The 22,196-nt window shown below is 46.5% G+C and overlaps 1 protein-coding gene across 2 annotated transcripts in view; it reads left to right on the top strand.

Annotated features, from left to right (window-relative positions):
* ANKH (ANKH inorganic pyrophosphate transport regulator) overlaps positions 1–22,196 on the top strand; it is a 128,991-nt gene that overhangs the window by 69,242 nt on the left and 37,553 nt on the right. For both annotated transcript variants that reach the window (XM_078066582.1, XM_078066583.1), the window contains exons 2-4: positions 6,184–6,400; positions 13,526–13,644; positions 16,630–16,713. In XM_078066582.1, coding sequence (XP_077922708.1) covers positions 6,184–6,400; positions 13,526–13,644; positions 16,630–16,713 — 420 coding nt within the window. The remainder of the gene's footprint in view (positions 1–6,183; positions 6,401–13,525; positions 13,645–16,629; positions 16,714–22,196) is intronic.

Below are 22,196 nucleotides of genomic sequence, written 5' to 3'. Positions count from 1 at the left end.
CCTTAAATAGCAGGTGAACCTCTGTCGTTACGACAGAATCCTGACGCAAAGCCTACTTCATTCCAAAGACCTCTCAGGCACTACTCCAGCTAAATTTCAAGACCGTAGCTGGTCCTCTTTCCCCGCCGTGGCTCCTGGCTGTCCTTCCTGGAACCCGCAGTTCTTTGGCTGGAGATGAGCTGGGTTCCGGATGCCACAGCCGAAACGGTACCAGCGAGCTAATTCGTGCTGAGCTGCAGCCTGTGTCACCCAGAGAGCTTGTCACCTCCTGGGTGGGTTCAGATTTACTTCTAGAGTGCTACAGGGCTGACTCGTGGACCACCTTCTATCTACATCCTATCTAGATTATCTCGTTCAGTCTCGTGCCTTTAAATACTACCCATATGCTGATGGCCTCCAAATGTATGTCCACCGCCCAGACGTCTCCCCTGGACTCCAGACTCACCAAGCCAACCATCTTACCTGATTCTCCATTTGGAATTCTAAGGGGCATCTCAGACCCAGTGGGGACACCCAGATGGAGCGCTTGCTTTTTCTCCCCAAACCTTCCTCCCTCTCCCAGTCTCTTCAGCTCAGGAAACAGCTGCACCATTTGACCAGTGGCTCAAACCTAAAAAACTCAACAGTCAGCTTTGATTTCTCCCTTGTCCTCAGGCCCACCACTGTATCGGTTTATCTCCAGAAAGCTCTCAAATCAATCGACTTCTCCCCATCTCCACCCTCCCATCCTGGTGCGAGCCATCACCTCTCTTACCGGGATTACCACAAACTCTTTTTTTTTTTTTAAAGATTTTATTTATTTATTTGAGAGAGAGAATGAAATAGAGCATGAGAGGGGGGAGGGTCAGAGGGAGAAGCAGACTCCCTGCTGAGCAGGGAGCCCGATGTGGGACTCGATCCCGGGACTCCAGGATCATGACCTGAGCCGAAGGCAGTCGCTTAACCAACTGAGCCACCCAGGCGCCCTACCACAAATTCTTGACTGTGCTTCTGCCCTTCCCTGGCCAGGCCACCCTCATTGCCACAGCCAGCATGAGCCCCACATCTGCTCAGACCCTTGAATGGCTTCCCACTGCTCTTAGAACAAAATACATACTCTTCACCATGACCTGGAACCATCTCAACATTGCCTACTTTTCCAAACTCACTTTATGCCCCCACCCCGACCGCTCTTCCTGGCCCCTGCTTGGCCTTACCAAGCCCTCCGGTAGCCCTCGGCCCTCTGCCAACTCTTCATCCAACAGGCTCATTCTTGATCTTAGGGCCTCAGCTCCACTGTAACCTCAATTGTCACATCCTTGGAGGGGTTACCTCATCTAGTCCATCTGAATAAGCTCCTCCAAGGAGTCCCGGTTCGTTGGCATATTCCATTTCTTCAGTACCTATCACAGTAAGTGTTTATACTGCTTGTGAACATGGTACTTCATTCTTTCACACAGTTACCAGTATGTGATCCCCTCACGTTGCACGTCTGGGGACGTATCATGAACCGGACGAAGTTCTGTTTGCCCTAGAGCTTACATTCAAATGGAGAAGATAGTAAGACAAATAAAAAGTCAATAGTCGATATAATGTCAGGTAATGAACATGCTGTGAAGAGGAACAGGGAAGCAAGTTGAGACAGACAGATGAAGCAAACAACGGGTGATAGAAGGATCTGGAAGGATGAATTACTGGAAAGAAAGCATCACAAATAATGGGCAGTCGGTGTTTTATTCAAATCAGTTTTGAAGAAATAAGTTATTTCTTTAGGAAATGAATTTTGAACCATATCTCATGGCATAAATTCCAGGAGGATTAAAAGTTAAGTGTGCAAATGAAACCATCAACTAGAAGAAAATTACCTTACTTGTGGATGGGGTAAGAACGGCCAAGTCCAAAAAAGTATGGGAAGAAACTCCAAGAGATGATTGATGGACTACATATAACTTATTATTTGGGGGATCAAAAGAAAATCAGGAAATTATAAAGTGGACAAATTGAGAGAAATACTTGCTATAAATGAGAGTAATAAAAAGGCTAATAATATTAATATAGCACATGCCCTCAACTGTAAAGCTCTTCTTTCCTTGCCTTTTAATGTTTCTTGAAATTAGAATGTTTTTCATCCACAGTGTACATTTAATGTGGTCATTAAAAACGTTAAATCAGTGGTATATCTGACAAGTAATAACATCTTAGAATCAAAATGCGATTTTTAAATTCATAAAAATTAATATGGGCATGAAGTTCGTAGTAGGAAATACTTCATTCATTCAACAAATATTTGAGTGTAGGGACGCCTGGGTGGCTCAGTCGTTAAGCGTCTGCCTTCAGCTCAGGTCATGATCCCAGGGTCCTGGGATCGAGTCCCTCATCGGGCTCCCTGCTCGGGGGCTGGGGGGGTCTGCTTCTACCTCTCCCTCTCCTACTCCCCCTGCTCATGCTCTCTCTCTCTCTCTCTGTCTCTCTCTGACAAATAAATGAAATCTTAAAAAAACAACAACAACAAATATTTGAGTGTTTTTGATGTGGTGAGGTGGCCGGTATAAGAGTGGTAAACAAAATAGACACAAATCCTTGCTTTTAAGTGCCCCCTCCAGGCCAGTCACTCCCTGGTTCCATGTACTCTACTTTCATCCAACCTAAGATCAGCCCGGTCATTTCAGCGAGAATGAGGACCTTGGCCAACACCACTCAGTAGTTAAGTGATAGAGACACATCCAGCTCAAGTCTGTGTGGCTCTAAACCCTGTGTACTTCCTCAAATTACCATAATTGTTGAGCTAAGTGGAGTGTTCACGCTCAGTCTTGCTGACAGAGTCTCATTCCCTGCGCCCCGCCTGCCTCTCACTTGCCTGAGCCCTGCCTTTAGGACTCCCATCAAGGACCTGTTGGTGGAAATAGAAAGTGGGTGCCCCAGCCAAGGCGTATGTCTTTTTAGCCAAGAATAATGTTTTGTCAACAAGACATGTAAATAGTCTAATCCTGCATTATTAGGTGCCCTCCTGTATGCTTTTTCAGCCTATGCTAAATAATATCGATCACTTAAATTTCAACAAATGTTTTGGCAATGAAAAACTAAACAATTTGTGGTCACAGATGTTGGGGAAGGACAGGGAGGAAAAAGACCAAGCCATACGCCGATCTCAATGTCTGAGAGAAACATAATTAGAAGTTGTCCTAAGTTGGGGTCTCTGGAAGCAGAGCCTGTGTTGGGGAATTCTTATGCAGGGGATTTGATTCAGGGAGAGGGGAGAGTTGGGTGGTGGGGAGAAGTTAAGTGAGGAGGTGGTCTCCACTGGAGAATAGCTCCCACCTGATCCCACAGGGAGCTCTGGAGTATGCATTGTACTCCCCGACACTGAGGCGGGGAGCTGATCTTCTATACCCCTGTGTCAGCCAGCCATTGGCTGTGTGCATCCTGGGGGTCAGGTGTGGCTTAACCAACCCCAAGTGGCTGGGGACAATTGTCCCTAAGGAGGAGGCAGCTGTGAGCCACTGTGGCCAGCTCCCACCCAGTAAAGGGTCTGGGTGGGACACCAACAGCATTCACTGCATAAGGCCCAAAAAAATTAATCTGGAAGATTATCCAGTGATAGGTTTTGACACATGACAGGACACTCTGACTAGATGTGCCTATTGAACACAGGATTTATGATCAAGAAGCTTCTTGGTTTTTATTTTGCTTTAGGGTGTTAAAGTATTAGATCAGATCAGATCAAATAGATTAGATGTATTTGCTAGAAGGAAAATTTTTTCTAAGGAAGGCATCATGGGAGGCATGCTCCACAAAGGGTAATAAGAAGGTTCTTTTGGGAATTTTTAAGTATTATTGGAAAAAAAGGAAAAGATGATTAGACATAAAATTGGAAACAATTATCGAAAACTAGCTTATCTAATACCAACTTTGTCAGAAGGATGATACTAAATTCCTATAGCTATTAGATATTTTTCTTCTAGGTTTTTCTAAAACCATTTTACACATTGGTATTTTCCTATAAATACATTTTTTTTTTTTTTTTTTTGCTAACTGTGCTTTGCATAGAATGTTTAACTATATAATGATGGATACATTGTCGTTATTTGTCAAAACCCCTAGGATGTACAACCCAAGAGTGAATGCAAGCTATGGTCTTTGAGTGATAAAGATGCATCATTGTAGGTTCATTGACTGTAAAAATGTAGCACTCTGGCATGGGATATTGATAGTGGGGAAAGTCGTGTGTGCTGGGCCAGAGGGAGTATAGCAACTTTGTACATTCTGCTCCACTTTGCGGCTCTAAAAAATAAAGTCTATTGTTTTGTGCTTTGGGGCCCTAACGTGGGCCCCAGTGAGCCTTCCACAGACATCTCCCCCTTTCAAAATCAGTGTTACTACTGGGCTGACCCTTGTGGATCTTACTATGATTGCTGGATGCCCTTCAGCAACAACCATCAGGAAACTTTGAAAAAAGAAAGGTTCATGACTTACTAGACCCAGAAATTGCACAGCACACCTGGGCTACCCCAGTGAGATGGGGGGCGGGGAACACACACACACGCATGGGCCTGGGATTCTGCTTTTATTGGAGTCAAGGGTGGGGACGCAGAGTTTCACAGCCTTACTCTTTATTGGTGAATTTAAGACATAAGAACAGGAATTTAAAGCTCTTGGGGAAGAGACAAGTGGCCCAAATGGCCAATTATGAAATCAACTAAGATCTCTAAAACAAAGGAGCCTTAGTGGTGAGGAAGGTAACCTGGCTCTTTATCTAGTCGTGTGGCTGGCCATGGGTTTATGCACAATAGTTTTCTTGAAAGTGGATGCCTCTTTAAAATAGTTGTCTGAGCAATCAAAACTTACTGTCCATGCTTACACTACATCTGTTTCTAAAAGTCTATGACTGCATAGAAAGCCGACTCTCCTTAATCAGTTTCCTGTTCCTAAAGAACAGGTGAGGTCCTAGCAACATTTTTTTTTTTTTAAATTCTATCCACCTGGACATCCATTCCCACCATCTATGGTGTAATTGTCAAACAGCAAGTTTGGAAATGCCATCCTGACAAGGCCACCTAGGTACCTCAGAGGGTCCCTCATGGAGGATGGTGAAAACGATCAGAATATTCTGGGGCACCTGGGTGGCTCAGTGGGTAAGCGTCTGACTCTTGATTTCGGCTCAGGTCATGATCTCCGGGTTGTGAGTTGGAGCGCTGCTTAAGATGCTCTCTCTCACCCTCTCCCTCTGCCTCTCCCCACTCCCTCCCTCAAAAAAAAAAAAAAAAAAAAAAAAAGGATCAGAATATTCTGTGACCACAACTTCTTGAGCAAGCATCATCCAAAAACAGTGTTTTTGGTTTAAAGGTTTTCTTTTCATACTTGTTTGCACAGAGCTCAGGAGTACATTTCAAGTTAAAATACAGTAAGAATTGGGTAAATAGCATCCGTCAGTTATATGATATATTCCTTCAATACTTTTTTTTTTTAAGATTTTATTTATTTGACATAGAGCGACACAATGAGAGAGGGAACACAAGCAGGGGGAGTGGGAGAGGGAGAAGCAGGCTTCCCGCCAAGCAGGGAGCCCGATGCGGGGCTCGATCTCTGGACCCTGGGACCATGACCTGAGCCGAAGGCAGACGCTTAACGACTAAGCCACCCAGGTGCCCCTTCAATACTCTTATCATAGCATAGAATCCACTCTATGCTATGAAGGGTACCTACATAACATATACATGGTATTTCAGGTTATGGGTGCACGCACACACGCACTCACACATGCACACACACACGTGCACACGTTCCCCTTCCTTAAGAAGAGAAGCCATCACCCACTCCGTACAAGGTGTCTCACTCATTTCTAGAATGCCTGTTGCCCTTACGTAAATTCAGCCTACAAATAAAATTTAACATGTTAAGCTTTTAACCAAAACTTCCTAGAATTATTTTCTGGTATTAGCATAAAATGCTTGTTGGGTTTTTCCTCTATTACTTTAACCCCAACGGGCAGGTATCTCCCCTACAAGAAGATATTTCGAACCGGAGCTAATACGGATGAAAATGAAAACTAATAACCTTTATCAAATTATAGTGAGCTTTACCCTATAAGCTGCCTAGCGTTTCTATAGAAACCTGTCTGCTGAGTTTTTATTTTGGAAGTGTGAGTCCCCGGAGATGCAACAACATTTCTAATGCTGTTTGTGCGTTGTCTTTCTCCCCCCACAGGCCTTGAACCGGGGCATTGCTGCTGTCAAGGAGGATGCGGTGGAAATGCTAGCCAGCTACGGGCTGGCGTACTCCCTAATGAAGTTCTTCACGGGGCCCATGAGTGACTTTAAAAATGTGGGCCTGGTGTTTGTGAACAGCAAGCGAGACAGGACCAAAGCTGTCCTGTGCATGGTGGTGGCCGGCGCCATTGCTGCTGTCTTCCACACCCTGATAGGTAAGGCTGCTGACCCTTGCGCAAGGCGCTCGCTTGGGGCGCTTCTTGTTCTTTTCCAGCCATTCGAATGCATTTATTGTAGTAAGTGATTTCTCCAGTAATTATTAAAACATTTATCATGAAAATTTCAAGGGATGAAAGGAATGGGGTTTGTGCTCCTAGCACAAGAAAGGGAAATGTGTTTTCCCTGGGAAGTCCTAGCTTTCATTCTTTGACTCCCAAGCCCTGTGTCGGAGAGGAAGTGATTTCAGTAAGGTCAACCACATGGCCCAGGCTTCCTAGAGACACGCATTACGACACAGACTCAATCTTAAAAATAAAAACAGAATGGTGGTTATTTAGGATTGATGCTTATCAGCAGTGAGAACAAATGGTGGTTTTATGTGTTAAATAAATGAAACAGGTGGTTTTATGTATTGAAATTAACTAACTTTAGGGGCTCACAAGGCTATTTTATTCAAAGATGAGACTAAATACCGTGGCATAACATTCTTTCCATGAAAAAATAAGAAAGCTCTATCATACATACAGTGACTGCAGAGAGTTGCACCAAGACCTTGGAAAAGGACTTGCTTTGGAGCCTCAGTCCTGCTTCTACTGCCTTCTGGGTGGCGATAAAACTCTAAGAGCCTGACTTCGGCGCTCCTTGGCTTTAAAACAGCTCAGCTTACCGGGCATAAAAATTGAGTGGCACATCTATTGAGCCCAGTTGCATAAAACCCGTGAATAACACCTCATAAATCCATCATGTACCTTCAAAACGGCACCGGCTGCATGAGCTCCATGAATGTCAGTGGTGAATAACGGAGTCAGAAAATTAACCCAGACCATTCAGGGTGTATTCAGATGGCAGCTAATGGTTACTCACATGACCATGAATCTAAAAGGAAATGGGGTGAGACCCTTTTAGTTTTCCTTGAATGTAGCGCAGACTTTTGTGCTGAGAACAGTGTGAAACCGTAAGAAGATGCTACTCACGGGCCAGATTTTGAGCCAAAGTGTTGATATTGGTCGTTTAACTTGGGCTCAGAGCTTCAGGGCCTAGGGTTGAGAGGAGATGCTCTTCTTCCTTCAACTCATGCCCTGAATACTAACTTGTGCATGTGCTTTGAAGAAACGTCCTACAGCTGGATTTGATCTGGTATATGCCTTGGGGAAAATTCCAGACGTGAAATGAGTAGGTCTAGATAATTTGTGTCACAATGGGTAAATTAGTTCCCTTTTGCTACCAGTTTATTTGGATTTCTTAAATAAGCCTAACGTTCCCTATTTTAGTCATAGTTGCATAAGGCTTTGGGACTAATAGCTAATTACTAGGCGTCAGTAATCACAGAAGAGAAAAGCTGAGTGTCCTGTGTTATGGAAACCGGCATAAGAAACATGTGGTCATCAAGATAAAAAATCAGCATCGTTTTCAAGTTAGATCTAAAATTTTCCTTTTTAAAAGAGAATTATAAAATCTTACGTGTGAATCAAAACGGTTCTACGTCCCAGATCAATGTAGCAGTTGTTTTGAGTAGACTCTTGGAATTCTGTTGGACTGACAGACTTTGAAGTCTAGAAGATCCACCAACCCAAAAGTTCGTGTCTGCTCTGTGTGCACCAGAGCCTGGCTCTCGATATCGAAACTGCAGGAGCCTTGGGAGTATTTCCAGCTTTTAGTTCCTGGTCTTTGTTGGGCAGCCGCCAGTAAGTGTCTCATTTTAGCTAAACTGTGACCACACTACTGTTGTTATGGGCACATCTGTGAGACACCACTTTTTTAAATTGCAGGGCATGGGGTTTGCCACGACCAAACCTTAATTTAGGCCAGTGGTCAGGATGTAGGTGTTCTCCTACTTTCCCCTCTTAATTAATCCATGGAAGAGAGGAAAACTTGCTGACCGTGTATTTGGTTAATTTGAGTCCAAGTTAATTTCACCTGCACGAAGTGAGTAGCACCTGACCACATAATTCACACAGATGGAGAAACCACGGCTGCAGCTGTTTGCTTTGTTCACACAGTTGATTCTCAGCAGGGACCTGTAAGGCCTCTTCCGTGTCCCAAAGCAGCCTGGGCAGTCAGCACAGCTCGGGGGAGCGAGTCCCGAAGCTCCTCCAGTAACTTCTAGAGTGGGTCCATTCGTCAACCTTCCCATGTCGGCCAACTTTTCCATTATTCACGGATTATAGACCCATCCTGAAAAGGGTAAAAGGGTACAACCTGACGTCATCAAAACCACCAAGGGTGCTGGACACAGACGGTTTCAGCATAGTCTCAAAATGTATCGCCACGTAACTGACCCCCCCCCCATACTCAGTGACTGTGCTCAGCTGAGAGTCAGGAGGCGGCTCTTGGTGGGCTTGCTGGGGGGCCATCAGCCAACAGTGGGCTGGCCCAGATGGCCTCTGCTGGGACAGCTGGGCTCTCTTCCACCAGCCTAGCTTGTGTGGACAGCTGTGGCAATATCCCGAGTGAGAAGACAGAGGCCCACAAGGCCTTTTGAGGCCAAGAATTGGACGTGGCCACCATCTCTGCTACCGTGCACGACTGGCCAAGACAAATCCCAGGCCAGCCCAGGTTCAAGGGGGTAGGGAAATAGACTCCAACTTTTCACCAGAGGAACTACGAAATCATATTGCAGAGTAGGGATAAAAGGAGGAGAGAAGAATCGGGGACCTCTTGCAATCAGTCTACCCCAATCACTTCTTTGGGGGATGATGGATTCATGCATTTTGTTCAATCAGTATATATTGAACACCTACCGTGTGGCAAACGGTGGGCTAGATCCCGGGAATTCAGATATGAATAAGGCACGTTCTCTAGAGAAAAGCAAGATATCATGCAGTAAATTATTACAAATCCCACTCCGCTGAGACTCAACACCAGTGAGATCAAATTTACGTTCTTGTGTTAAAAATCTCACATTCACTGTGCTTACTTTATGCATGGGTTTATGATATATCTCCAAGGCCTGGGCAGCATTGTACTTCCCACACCCGTATCTTCCAGATAAATGTTGCACAGTGCAGTCTCTAGAGGGATGTCCTATGTTGGTGTCCCAGCCCCCGTGCCGGCAACCAGCCACTTCAGGTCAGCTGGCACGGGCCTGACGCCGTTCGACCATATGTGTGGAAGTGACTTAAATATCAGCCATACAAGCACACACACTTGGAAATGATTCATTAGAAACACAGGGGTCAGGTTCCCTGCCTCTGTGAGAAGCCTAGTAAACAGAGAAGCATAATCAGTGGGACTTATGAGACTTTTAACTCTGGGAACTTGGGAATTTGAATGAGAATAAGGGTTCTCAAATCGCCTCTTGGAAATGCACATATTATCCTGTTACTAGAATGGGAGGAGGGCTTTCTCCTCACTTCCCAGGGGAAAATAGGTGTATAGACTTGTCTTGATTAATATTAACATTTTGTGGCTATTTTGCAACAAGCACTAGTAACTATTGGATGAACAAGCCTGAGAACCACTGATTCTGGAAAGAGTCTGTCACCCTGATGGGGCCAGGGCAGAAGAGCTAGGGATTTGAATGGCCCTTCTGGTTTCTTCTTGTTTGGGTGGGGTCAAAAGCTGTCTACCTATAAAAAGTTCAAGCCTGTGTCCTCCCTGCTGTGGCCACGTCATGAAATCTGTTTACGTCTTGTTCAGAAGCCTTGTTTAATTTTTCTTTTTAATGTTCTGCTCTTCAGAAGGAATATAAGCTGTCTCAGAACAATCGAGGTAGGGCAGTTTATAGAAATTGATGGTCCATAAATGTTAGGGCAGCCGGCCTGGTAATTATGGACTCTATGCAAAGCACTTTCAACAAATTACCCCCAGCCAACAGCTCTAGCCAGAAACAGCTCAAGGGCACGGGAGGGGAGGGGGGAGGGATTGGGTAAAAAACAGCTGCGGGCCCATCAGTCCCAAAGTCTCCTGGAACCTGGAGGGCAGAGGAGCCGAGGACCAGCTGCAGGCTGAAAAAAGCAAGGGGGTGGGAGGGGCAGAGTCAGAAAGCCTGGCCCACTGAGCTCACCACCCAGCCCTCCTTCAACGCATCTTCATCCCATCTTCATTATCCTGCAGAGAGGCACTATTTTTTATGTTTTCATTGAAATATTCTAATCAGTAGGTACATTGAGGTCTATCTACAGAAGGTAGAGAAGCTGATTTATATTGATCTCTAGCCCCCCCACCCACCCACCCTGGACCACACAAGCAAACTGCGTGCCCTGCTCTCAACTGCTCCAACTCATGGGTCCCAGAGTCTCCCGGGAAAAGACTTCTCCCTCCCATTCTCCGAAGCCGCCTGTGGCTTTGCTGGGGTTGTCCTAACAATGTGTCCCAGACTGGGAGGCTAAGACCACAGAAATGTATTGTCTCCCAGTTCTGGAGGCTGGAGGATCAAGTGGTCAGTAGGGTTGCTTTCCCCCCAGGACTCTCCCTGAGCTTCTGTGGTTTGCTGGCAACCTAGAGCCTTCCTGGGTGTGCGGACGCGTCACCCCCATGTCTGCCTTCACATCCACGAGGCATTCTCCTTGTGTGTGTCCACCTGTGTGTCCAAACTTCCCCTTTTTAGAAGGACCCCAGTTATATTGGATTGGGAGCCCACGCTGCTCCAGTGTGACCTCATCTTACCTAATGATATCTGCAATGACCCTGTCGCTGAATAAGGTCACCTTCTGCTGTCCCCGGGGACAGGACTCAACATGTGAGTTCTGCGGGGACGCAGCTCATCCTGTCTCACAGCCCCTCTAGATCTCGGCCTTCCCCACCTGCCTGTCAAGTGCAGTCCATGGTGTTGTCTGTGGGCTCTAACCTTTACCCTGGAATTTCAGCCCATGAGCTATTCCTAGCCACCCGGCTCTCGCCCCTGGCATTGCATTGCTCATCTCAGCCAGCTCGGCTGCCTTAACCTGCCCCCAGCCTCTGTCCGCCGGTGGGCGAGGATAGTCTTTGGGCTGGGGCTGGGGCGCCTCCTGGCAGGTTCCAGCACAGTGACCGGTCCCCGACTGAATGAAATGAATGTACACATAATCAGCAGCAACAGTAACAAAACCTCCAGGTTCTAGCACCCCAAGTAAACCATTTATGCACTTAAGGAACACCTTCATCCAGGCCTTGTGTTTCCATCTGTCTGCATACCCCAGGTCTGAGTGCACTTCTCTCCTGGTGGGGAAGGCAGGCTGCAGGGCTCCCCCCCGCCCCTCCCCTGAGCCTTGCAGGGGCAGGTCAAGCCTTCTGTAATCTGCTTGTCTCATCTAATCTGTGTGCCTTCAGATCCAAATGTGGACATCATAGCTGCCTCCTTCCCTCCTTGTCCCACCTTCCCGGGTCTTTGCTCTTTCTGTCCTGGGACACCCTCCCTCCTGGATTTCTCTTCTTGCGCCTCAGTGGCTCTGCTGGCCCCACCATGCTCCACCCCTGACATGTTTGCTCACCTGGCAGCTCACTTTTTGGTTTTCCCCTCAGCCCCTCCTTGGAGAGCCTCGACCTCTCCTCCTGCATTTGCCTCCCCCATCCCACCTGTTCTCAGGATGTCTTACCCATTCCAGCCCCCTGCCCCTTGAAATCACTTTACTTCCCCATCTGGGATTCCCATTTGTGCTTCTAAATATCTATGATATCATCCCGAAGACCTGACTTAATTCAAAATTCCTATGATGCAAGACTAATCCGGAAAAAGAGTGGAGGCTTATTTCTTTACTATCACTTTCTTCTTCTTATCAGTTCATATGGTTCCAAGTCATCCTCCAAACTTTGAAGTGGAGCGAGGGATCTTATTATTCACATAAAATGAGACTCTTACTGCGTCCTGTCTTCTTTCTGATTTCAAAGCAACTTCTGTAGTTGTCCACTGCATTAATATTCATATTTATAGAAAAATGAAAAGAGCAGGAACAGTGCTATTAAAGCACCATGTAAAACACTATGAAAAACACAAAGATTATTATTTTCCGATCTAGTCTAAACATCTATCAATGAGGTAAAAATACCTGAATAGTTTACTTCATCTTTGCTCACGGTACCTGCTGGAATGCCCAGCTAATACACTAGAAAGACCTTTCTCTTTTTTCCTTTATATCTATTCGGCAGCTACAAATTCATTCAGCCTATATCAGTTCAGTGCCCATGTGCTCCTCCCAAAAGACGAAACAAAAAGAATAGCAAGCAGTGAAAAGCTAGCTTTAACATTTTTTATTGAAAAGTCATATTAAGGGGCACCTGGGTGGCTCAGATGGTTAAGTGTCTGCCTTCGGCTCGGGTCATGATCCCAGGGTCCTGGGATCGAGCCCCACGTCTGGCTCCTGGCTCAGTGGGGAGCCTGCTTCTCCCTCTGCCTCTCCCCCGCTCGTGCCCTCTCTCTCTCTCTATCTCTGTGTCTCAAATGAATAAATAAAATCTTTAAAAAAAAAAAAAAAGAAAAGTCATATTAACAGGTGCGCCTGGATGGCACAGTCAGTTAAGCCTCCGATTCTTGGTTTTGGCTCCGGTCATGATCTCAGGGCCGTGAGACCGAGCACCGCATTGGGCTCCACGCTCAGCAGGGAGTCTGCTTGAGATTCTCTGCTCCTTCCCCCCTCCCTCTCTAAAAAAATAAAATAAAATAAAAGGCATATTAACATCTGGGAATTTTCTTAGTAAATAAATAACACTCCATATAAACATTCAGCTTCCAAACGATCCATCAAGCATCCTTTCATGATATCAAACTAATGGATGCATCCTAAATGCATAATAATAGGAGATTGAGTAAGTTTATGCTGAGTAAACCTATAAAAAGGAATTCATTGCAACCATTAAAGTGTGGAAGCAAATCATGGAAAGATGTTCATGGTTTACAAAAGAATATGTATACGGTATGATCCCATTTTTGTGTTAAAACACACACGCATACCCCATGCACGTGCCCACCACACACCCATAAAAGAACTGGGCAGTTAGAACCCAGAGCATTAACTGTGACCCTCTCTGGGTAGGGGGTTGAGGTTGGAGATGATTTATTTTTCTATATGCCCATCTACTTTTTCTACACCAAAAAAAAAAAAAAAAAATTTACATTTAACACTGTTTTTGCACCTTTGAGATGAAAAGCCTAAAAGATAACTTTTTCTAAATACTGCCATGTATGTTTCTTTGGCCCTTTGCAGCTTATAGTGACTTAGGCTACTACATTATCAATAAACTGCACCATGTGGATGAGTCTGTGGGGAGCAAAACGAGAAGGGCCTTCCTATATCTTGCTGCCTTCCCTTTTATGGATGCAATGGTGAGTAATTGTGGGCACTTTAAAAAAAATTATGGTGTACATAACATAAAATTTACCATTTTAGCCATTTTTATGGATACAGTTCAATGGCATAAAGTACCTTCACATGGCTGTGAATCTTCAGAACCCTTGTCTTATGAAACTGACTCTGTCCCCCTGAGACACTAGCTTCCCATGCTCCGGTGCCCTCCACCCTTGGCCCATAGCTCTACTGTCTGTCTCTGTGAATTTGACCAATCCAGGGATCTCCTCTGAGCGGAATGAGACAGCAGTTGTCTTTTTGTGGCTGGATCATCTAACTTCGCGTAATGCCTTCAAGGTTCCTCCATCTTGTAGCAAATGCCAGAATGTCCTTTTTATGGCTGCACGATATTCTGTTGTCTGTAGAGACCCCATTTGGTTCATCCATTCATCCATCAATGGACACCCGGATGACTTCCACCTTTTGGCTATTTTGATAATGGGCTATGAACATGGGTATAAAATACCTCCTTGAGCTTCCTGTTTTAATCCTTTTGGGTAGATAGCCAGAGGTAAAATTGCTGGATTATATAGTAAATCTGTATTTAATTTTTGAGAGGCCCTCGTACTGACCTCCATGGCAGCTGTACCATTTTATACCCCCACCAGCACCGCAGAAGGGTTCCAGCTGACCACTGACCGTAACCAGCCCATCTTGTCCATTTATTTGATGAGAATCGTCTGTACTTGCCACAAAGTTTTGGCAAGAGGCAAGAGAGCCTATTTGAAAATTTTATTTAAATATAAAGTTCTTTTCTGATATATTCAGGATCAAGGGATCAGGACAGCTTTCTGATAAACTTACCGTTTGTGTGGCTTAAGCACCCAAAGCTTTTTAGAATAAGAATCTCTTGAAAATATGGATAGGATTTCATTACTTTAATAACCAGCTTCACTACATTACCAAGGGTAGCTCACTTCCATAGATTAAATTCTTTATCATGATGCTAAAGAGTTCTCAGAGAATGCTTTTTTTCTATCCCTCTGTGTTATCGAGAGTTATAAAAGAGACTTAGCAAAAAAAAAATATATTTCCAGTAATGTCCAATGCTGGAAAATGAACCCCCCTTTTGGGCTCCATTTTAGATTACTTTTGGGAGGAGACTTAAAAATATGTTCATTTGTACAGTTTTTCGCCACCCCTCCCCTCAGGTTTTATGTACTGTAGGTGTGTGAGGTAAGCGGGCGTCCACACGGAGGTGAGACTCCAGCCCCACATCCTTGGAGGAATGAACCCAGGTCAACGACGTGTGGTCCATGTTCTCCGATGTTATCAGGAGTGTTAAAACTGCCTGTCATTAGCTTGTGGACGTGGCCTCATGGAATCTCTGACCGCTTCCCACCAGTCTGCACAATGACCTTAAACTCACAGTTTTCACGCAAAGACTCTGATACTCAATTGGTGTGACATCAGTGTAGGTGGGAGAATTTGGCCACTGGAGCACTGGTACCTGGATTTTCTTTTTCTTACTTATCATCAAGTAAGAAATTACTCTGTATTTACTCTGGTAGTTGACATATACTCCAAAAAAAGAAAGAAGGCAAAGGGGCTGGATTTCCTAGAACTGGATTCCCCACGGTGTCCCATGCTGGCCTAAGGGGGCACAATAGTGCTTGGAAGCGGAAAACTGAGTGAAGTGACCTTTATCACATCCCAAAAGAGTAGAAGCCCAACTTCCTAGACAGAGTCCTGATGTTGCTCTGAGGCTTGCCCCCCATCTATATGGGGGCTCTGTGAACACACAGAAGAATCACCGTTATACGGTGAAGTCAGGGACTCAGGACTAAAAGTGAATCCCAGATTCTGGTGTGCCCTAGGTTCATTTCCCTTCAGCTGTATTTATCTGCTGTGAGAGAGTTTCTAAAACTCAGAGTAACACCAGAACATTCGTGATTAACACTCTTTGCTTTCCTGTTTCATTTACCAACTGCCCCCAAAGACCCAGCAATAAGAGACAAACAACAAACAACAAATAAAAAACAAAATAATGAACATTTATAAAAAGCCAGGTAATCTCCCCTAGATACACACCCCTACACACCTACACCTGCGGTGTGGCCCTAATATATTGGTTAGAGAGATAATATTTGAAAACCACAAAGCTTATCATCCTGATGGCTTTGGTCAACAAAGGGAGCCCACAAGCCACTATTTGCAAATGTTATCGACAGGTTGCATTTCTTTCCACGTCTGGCACCTCGAGACCTGTGAGCTGAGGGAGGAAATAGATGTAGCAGTTGCTATATATGAAGTCCTGACACAGACCTTGGGAATAAACCGTATTTGTCTGATGGTGTGTAGCTCACACGAAATGTTATTGCTGTGTCGGTCCACAGTGGCCTTTCCGGGTTAGAAGGATGACCCTCACACAGATCCTGTCTTGAACTTCAGACCTCCAAAATCCCCGACCCCCAGGCTTTTCATCGTCTGCTCCCCTTCAAGGCCCTTCCTCTTCATTTCCCTCAGAGGCAAAGTGTCAGATCAGATCCTGCCCCAACTTGAAGAGAAGGAGAGTAGAGCCCTCATCATTTGATGAGAACCTATAATGACTATAATAACTCAGAACCAAACTGGAGCCCTCATTATAATACCTTCATAGAAGGAGAATGTTTCTGCCTTGTCATTCCAGCTGCCCCAGAGAGAGAGAGATGGTGTTTCCTCCGTTCTTGGTATCCACCTAGCTTTCCTGCCAGGAAAACTAGCGAGCACCCTGGGCTCCATTATCATCCATACTAAATAAATACTGTGCGGTCACTGATCCCACTTAAAAATCTAATGAGGACCTAGTCATCAGGCCAAGTTACAGTCATTTGGCCAATGCAAAGTTTGTCCTGTGCTCCGAAGATTCTGAAGGGGGAGGGAAGGTAGAGAGTCTATTTCCGGAATGCCCAGTAGATCATAACGACCATAAGTCATCCAATCCCAATGGCATCTCTCATGCCAAATTCTTTTCTTTCCGGCAGGCATGGACCCATGCTGGCATTCTCCTAAAACACAAATACAGTTTCCTGGTGGGATGTGCATCCATCTCCGATGTCATAGCTCAGGTAAGTATGGTCTGTGTGTCCGTCAGAGCTCCTCGGAGCCCACGCCTGCCTCATTGACATGCATTCCCTCTGTGGGGCCTTCCTGCTTTACTCAAACCAAAGGTGGATGTCCGTGAAGGTGTGTTGAACAAGTGAGACAATGAGACCTCTTGTAGTAGAAGTATGTCTAATCCTGCAGGAAGGAGGGTGGTAGGAATTGAAATTCAGCATCAGAGGTTTAGGCCTTTAGGCTGACCCTCAGGTCCCAGCGTGCACATGTTTGGTGGTCAGAGGGTCGCGGTGTGCTTGGCTGGGTGCACACTTGGCCCTCTCTGTGGCCTCACAATACATGGTCTGTCCCTCGGCTCTAGAGGGAGCGTGGAGGAATTCTTCTTCCCTGTTGTTTCTCGTGTAGATGCCACGCAGGGCTGCCATTCACAGGTCATTAGCCCACATTTAACAAGAGCCAGGAAGTTGGACATAGTCTGAGAAGAAGGCCTACATTGCCCTTTCTATGGAGTCCAGCTCTGGCACCAGCCCTGGTTTTCCACGTTCCCTCCTTTCTTCTGCCACCAGGATACTGCATGAAAAATTTCAGCAGAAAATTAAATTCCTATAATCTATAAATTACAATCAGAGGTTTGAGAGAACCATTTCTTCACAGAGGAGGAGGGATGGACTGATTTTTAATCTCCTTTTCCAATTCTCAGTTCCATTCTGTGAGCATTTCCATGCATTTCTGCCTCGTTTCCCCCATCGTACAAGCTAGTCTGTTAGCCACCTTTTTGAAATAATCTACTGCCAAACTGTTAGTACCTCCCTAAAGACCAACAATTACATTTCCAAATTAATTGCATTTACTCCATGGATCACTATTAAAAGTAATTTAAATTAATTCCTGCTAACACCATGTGTGTGTGTGTGTGTGTTTGTGTGCTCTCTCTCTCTCTCTCAAATAAATATATCAAATCTTTAAAAAAAAGTTTTACTAAGCTAATTGATCTCTCGCCATAGTACAAGAAAGCTCTCTTGGTTTGGTTCATCCAAGCTAATTGATCTCTCGTCATAGTACAAGAAAGCTCTCTTGGTTTGGTTCATCCATGCAATAATGCTTTTCTGTGCCACCATTCCTGTCAACAGTGCTATGTTCTAAGGGCGCCTGGGTGGCTCTGTCCGTTAAGTGTCTGCCTTCAGCTCAGGTCATGATCCCAGAGTCCTGGGATCGAGTCCCATATCGAGCTCTCTGCTCAGCGGGGAGCCTGCTTCTCCCTCTCCCTCTGCTGTCCCCCCTGCTTGTGCTCGCTCTCTCACTCTGTCAAATAAAATCTAAAAAAAAAAAAAAAAATAGCACTACGTTCTAATATATTGCCAAAGAATTTATGAAAAATATTGCTGTTTCTGTTGTAATTCACAATCACCTGGTCAATATTTGCTCAGCATCAACATGAGCATTCTCAGGACGTTGTTGGACCTTACTGGGACCTCCTGTCCTAGCCCTTGCCTCCTGAACTCAGCTGAGGGCGCCGGGACGGGAGGCCACCATCCCAGGTCAGCAGTGTTGCTGTACTGCCGTCAGTCCCTGTCTTTTCATCTCAGCCTCCTGCCAAGATCCCACTCTTGAACCCCCTCCGATGCAGTTTTCACCACCGGCGCCCAGGAAGCAGGTGCTCCCGCAGCCAGTCACACGGCGGCACACGCTGATGGACCCACGTATCTCCGCTCAGCACTCTCCGCCGCTGAGACCCAGCAGCTACGGCAGACTGGTCCTCCCCTCCTCGCTCTTCCCAGTAGACCAGTTCCCTTCCCGCTTCCGTGAGAAAGTTGAAGCAACCAAATTCTCCCACTTCTGGCCACCAGACCTACAAGCCTGCCTTCAAACCCTGCGTCATCTGCGTTTCTCCCCATTCTGGGAGACAGGGTGCCCTTTCACTGGGGTCCAGAACCGCTTCTTCCACCTGGGCCTTGGATCCTGTGCTTTCTCCAGAACCGGATTCGGCCGGCTCTCCCTCATCTGTTCTCTCTCCCCTGGGTCCTTTCTCTTGATGTGTAAACATGCTCACCTGTCTGCTGTTTTAACACAACGACAACGAGAACCTTTCTCTGGCTCCCATGAGCCTCTCGAGCTACAATTCTCTCCGTTACTTCACAGCCAGACTTTTTGGAAGGGGGGGGTTTCGCTCACTGTCTCCATTTCTTTTTTACTTCTATTCTTTTACCGCCTTCAAGTCTGCTTCCCCCCCCATCAGTTCACCCAGATAGTTCTTGCTAATGACCTTTGTGTCACTTAAGCCACTGGACGGTTCCCGTCAACTCATTGGCCATCTCTTCACTGTATTCGCTGCTCCCTCATGCATGAAACACTCCCTCCCTCTGGTACTCAGCACCGCAGTCTTGGTCTGTCTCCTCCTTCTGAAGGCACACCTCCTCTACGGAGGTGAAAATGTGGACGTCCTCCAGATCCTTCTCTCTCCTCACTGTGTTCTGTTGGAGAAGAATCTAATTCACGCCCTAGGTCTACACCATCTCTAACAGGACCGATGATTCCCAAATATCCATAGCCAGGCCCTCTCCTCTGAGCTCCAGACAACATATCTAGATGCCTCTTGACGGCTCCACTCGGATCCTTCATCGCCACCCTAAGCTCAAATTCACACCTTCTCTATCAAGCATTTTGGTTTTGAGCAAATCAGTAGCACTGTCATCAGGTCAGAAGCCTGGGGACCATCCTAGGAGCATCCTCTTCATCACCAGGCCTTTTGGATTTTAATCCTAGATGTGTCTTTCATCTGCCTTCTTCCCATCTCTCCACCGTCACCCAGGTCCAAAGGATCACCCGTCCCACCTGGACCGCTAGAGAGGTCTCCTGACTTGCCTCTGCCTCTGCTCTGGCACTCCTTCCTTCCTTCCTTCCTTCCTTCCTTCCTTCCTTCCTTCCTTCCTTCCTTCCTTCCCACTGCAGACACAGTGATCTCTTCTCTTGGAAATTCTGGCCCCACTGCTCAGAAGCTGCTTTAAAAATTGCTTCCCGGGGTTCTTGAGATAAACAATCAAAATGATGGCAAAATGACAACGTGCTGAAGACCCTTGGGCTCTGGTTCCTCTCCAGCCTGGAGCTCTTCTCTCGTCCCCTCGCTCCCTGCACCCCAGCCGTGGGCACTCCATTCAGGGCCCTGGTGTGGCAGAGGCCCCTTCCACGGAGGCTCTTTGCTTCGGCCCCTCTGCTCAGGAGGAAATGCTCTGCCTCAGGTCCTCCTACCTGCCACGGACTCTTGCCACTCCTACCTACCTCCTGCGGAGGCTGCAGGTCTCAGCTCAGATGGCACGCAAGGGGATGCCCTCCCCCACAGCAGCCGGGCCGGCCGGCAAAGCCATGCTTCCTTCACCCTGTTGGTGGATGCTCGCCAGTGTCATGGTCTGATTCCCGGCCCTGCTCTTCCGCTGGACTGTCAGCTCCTGGGACGATCTCTTTATCACTGGACTCATGGGCACGGAGTACAGGGCCAGCACAGAGCAGGCTCTCCCCGGGAAAATCCTCACTAAGAGAGTAGGTTCCCGCTCAGAAAATAACCTGATGTTTTTGGTGGCGATATCAGATTCAACATCATAATTCTGGATTGAAATGCAGAAGGCCCTGTGTTATCTTAAATTGATGAACAGTACAACCCACAGTGAAGATGTAAGCTCTGTGATGGGTGCTGGGCCCCACGGCATCGAGCTGGTAAATGTGAGGGAGGCTGTGTGAGAGCCACTGGCCCAGGGCATCCCCCTCCCTTGGTCCCACATAGCCCGCCCGATGCCCAGGCCGTTTTCTTGTCATCACCGCACTTACTTCTCTTTTGCCTGTGTCCCCCTTTTCCTTCTTATCCACATCCTCCTCCGTGGTCCTGCCCAGCAGGCCTCCATCTCCAGTGGCCATCCTGATGGCCCCGGGAGCCTTCCTGGACTTGGCAGCGGAGGGCTCGGTCCTTGTATTCCTTTCTCGTACAACGAGTTTTCAGTCTCTACACACAGTCATCTTAGTTTACACTGTGGGTTTCTATCTGCCAAACGGTCAGCTTGCCTCACCCATTCGAGCGGGAGTTTGCTCCTTAGGTGCATCGGAGGCATTAGAGACGTCCCCGCGCGTCTGGGCCCCGTCACAGAACTCCCAGGCCTCTGTTCCTAACAGTGTTAGCAAGGCTTCCCCAGCTGGTGTCCGCATTTTCAGTGGACACTTTATACTTGTTCCACTTGGAAGGAACAGGCACAGAGCCAGTTACGGGCATCTTGACTTCCATCCGTGGGCTCCACTGCATCCTTGGGGAGCGGGAGCAGGAGTCTGAGCACCACCCCAGCTTGTGTCGGCTCACGTTGTCGGTGCTGCGGCAGCCTGGTTGTGTCCACGCGGCCAAGCTGTGCCTGAGGCTCCCGGTCCGAATCGGCCTCGTGTACTGGGTTTGAGAATGACAGCCGGCACACGATGCAGCCCATGCTGCAAACAAACCACCTCCAGCATCTGATACTTTTACTGCGCTCAGAAGTTTCTCTGTATTACCCTGTTGTTCTGTGTTCCCTCCAGTAACTGAATGCACTCATCCAGTTCCTCATGCTCAGTCTCCAGCTTCCTTTTTAACTTTTTGCCATCGCTCATTTCTTGGTACTGCAGTGATGGGGATAAGCCTGCTTGGGTCAGGATCACTCAGTGGTGGTGTATTTTGCATGCCTGTTGTTCCGTGGATATTTGGCCATTAAAGTCATGGTAGCTCATGGGTGCCTGGCCAGCTCAGACAGTAGAGCAAGGGACTCTTGATCTTGGGGTTGTAAGTTCAAGCCCCAGGTTAGGTGTGGAGATTGCTTAAAAGAAATTTAAAAAAAATAAAGTCAGTGTAGCTCAGGAATGGTGTCCCCCTCCCCATTAGTTAATTTTCACACTGCGTATGCTCAGTGGTCTTCTGAATGTGGGAATCCCCGGACGGCTCTGGACATATGCTGGGCTGCTTCTCTGATCTTTGTAGATAGGAAAGTTAAATACATTGTTAAATTTGTTTTAGAGATTATATAGTCAGTAGAGATCAATACTTTATTATTTTAATCCTTCCTGACTCTATTTTTTGACCTCCGCCACTTTTGTTAGTATTTTAAATTTTAATTTAGTTTGTTTTCTAATAATTAACATTGGTGCTTTTTGCAGCATTTTTAGTGAACTCCATCTTACAAATGTTAGAGTCTGTTTTTCTGTATACATCACCGGTCACCACTACTTTTTCCTTGTGGACTTAGGTCCTCCAATGTGGATTACGTGTGCGTGTTAGAATCCAGGCTCAAGAAGGCAAGCCTCTACCACATCTTTTGGGGGTCTAGGGGACCAAAGTGTCTGGATATTTTTTAGCAATCACCTTAACCAGATGTACAGTTGCCTTAAAAGAGTCCTAGAGGGGCACCTGGGTGGCTCAGTCGGTTAAGCGTCTGCCTTCGGCTCAGGTCATGATCTCAGGGTCCTGGGATCGAGCCCCACATCAGGCTGC

This window comes from Halichoerus grypus, chromosome 2, assembly GCF_964656455.1.
Source record: "Halichoerus grypus chromosome 2, mHalGry1.hap1.1, whole genome shotgun sequence".
In the NCBI taxonomy this organism is placed as follows: Eukaryota; Metazoa; Chordata; class Mammalia; order Carnivora; family Phocidae; genus Halichoerus; species Halichoerus grypus.
The sequence above is the reverse complement of the archived record's forward strand: the minus strand, read 5'-3'. Positions and strand labels throughout refer to the sequence as shown.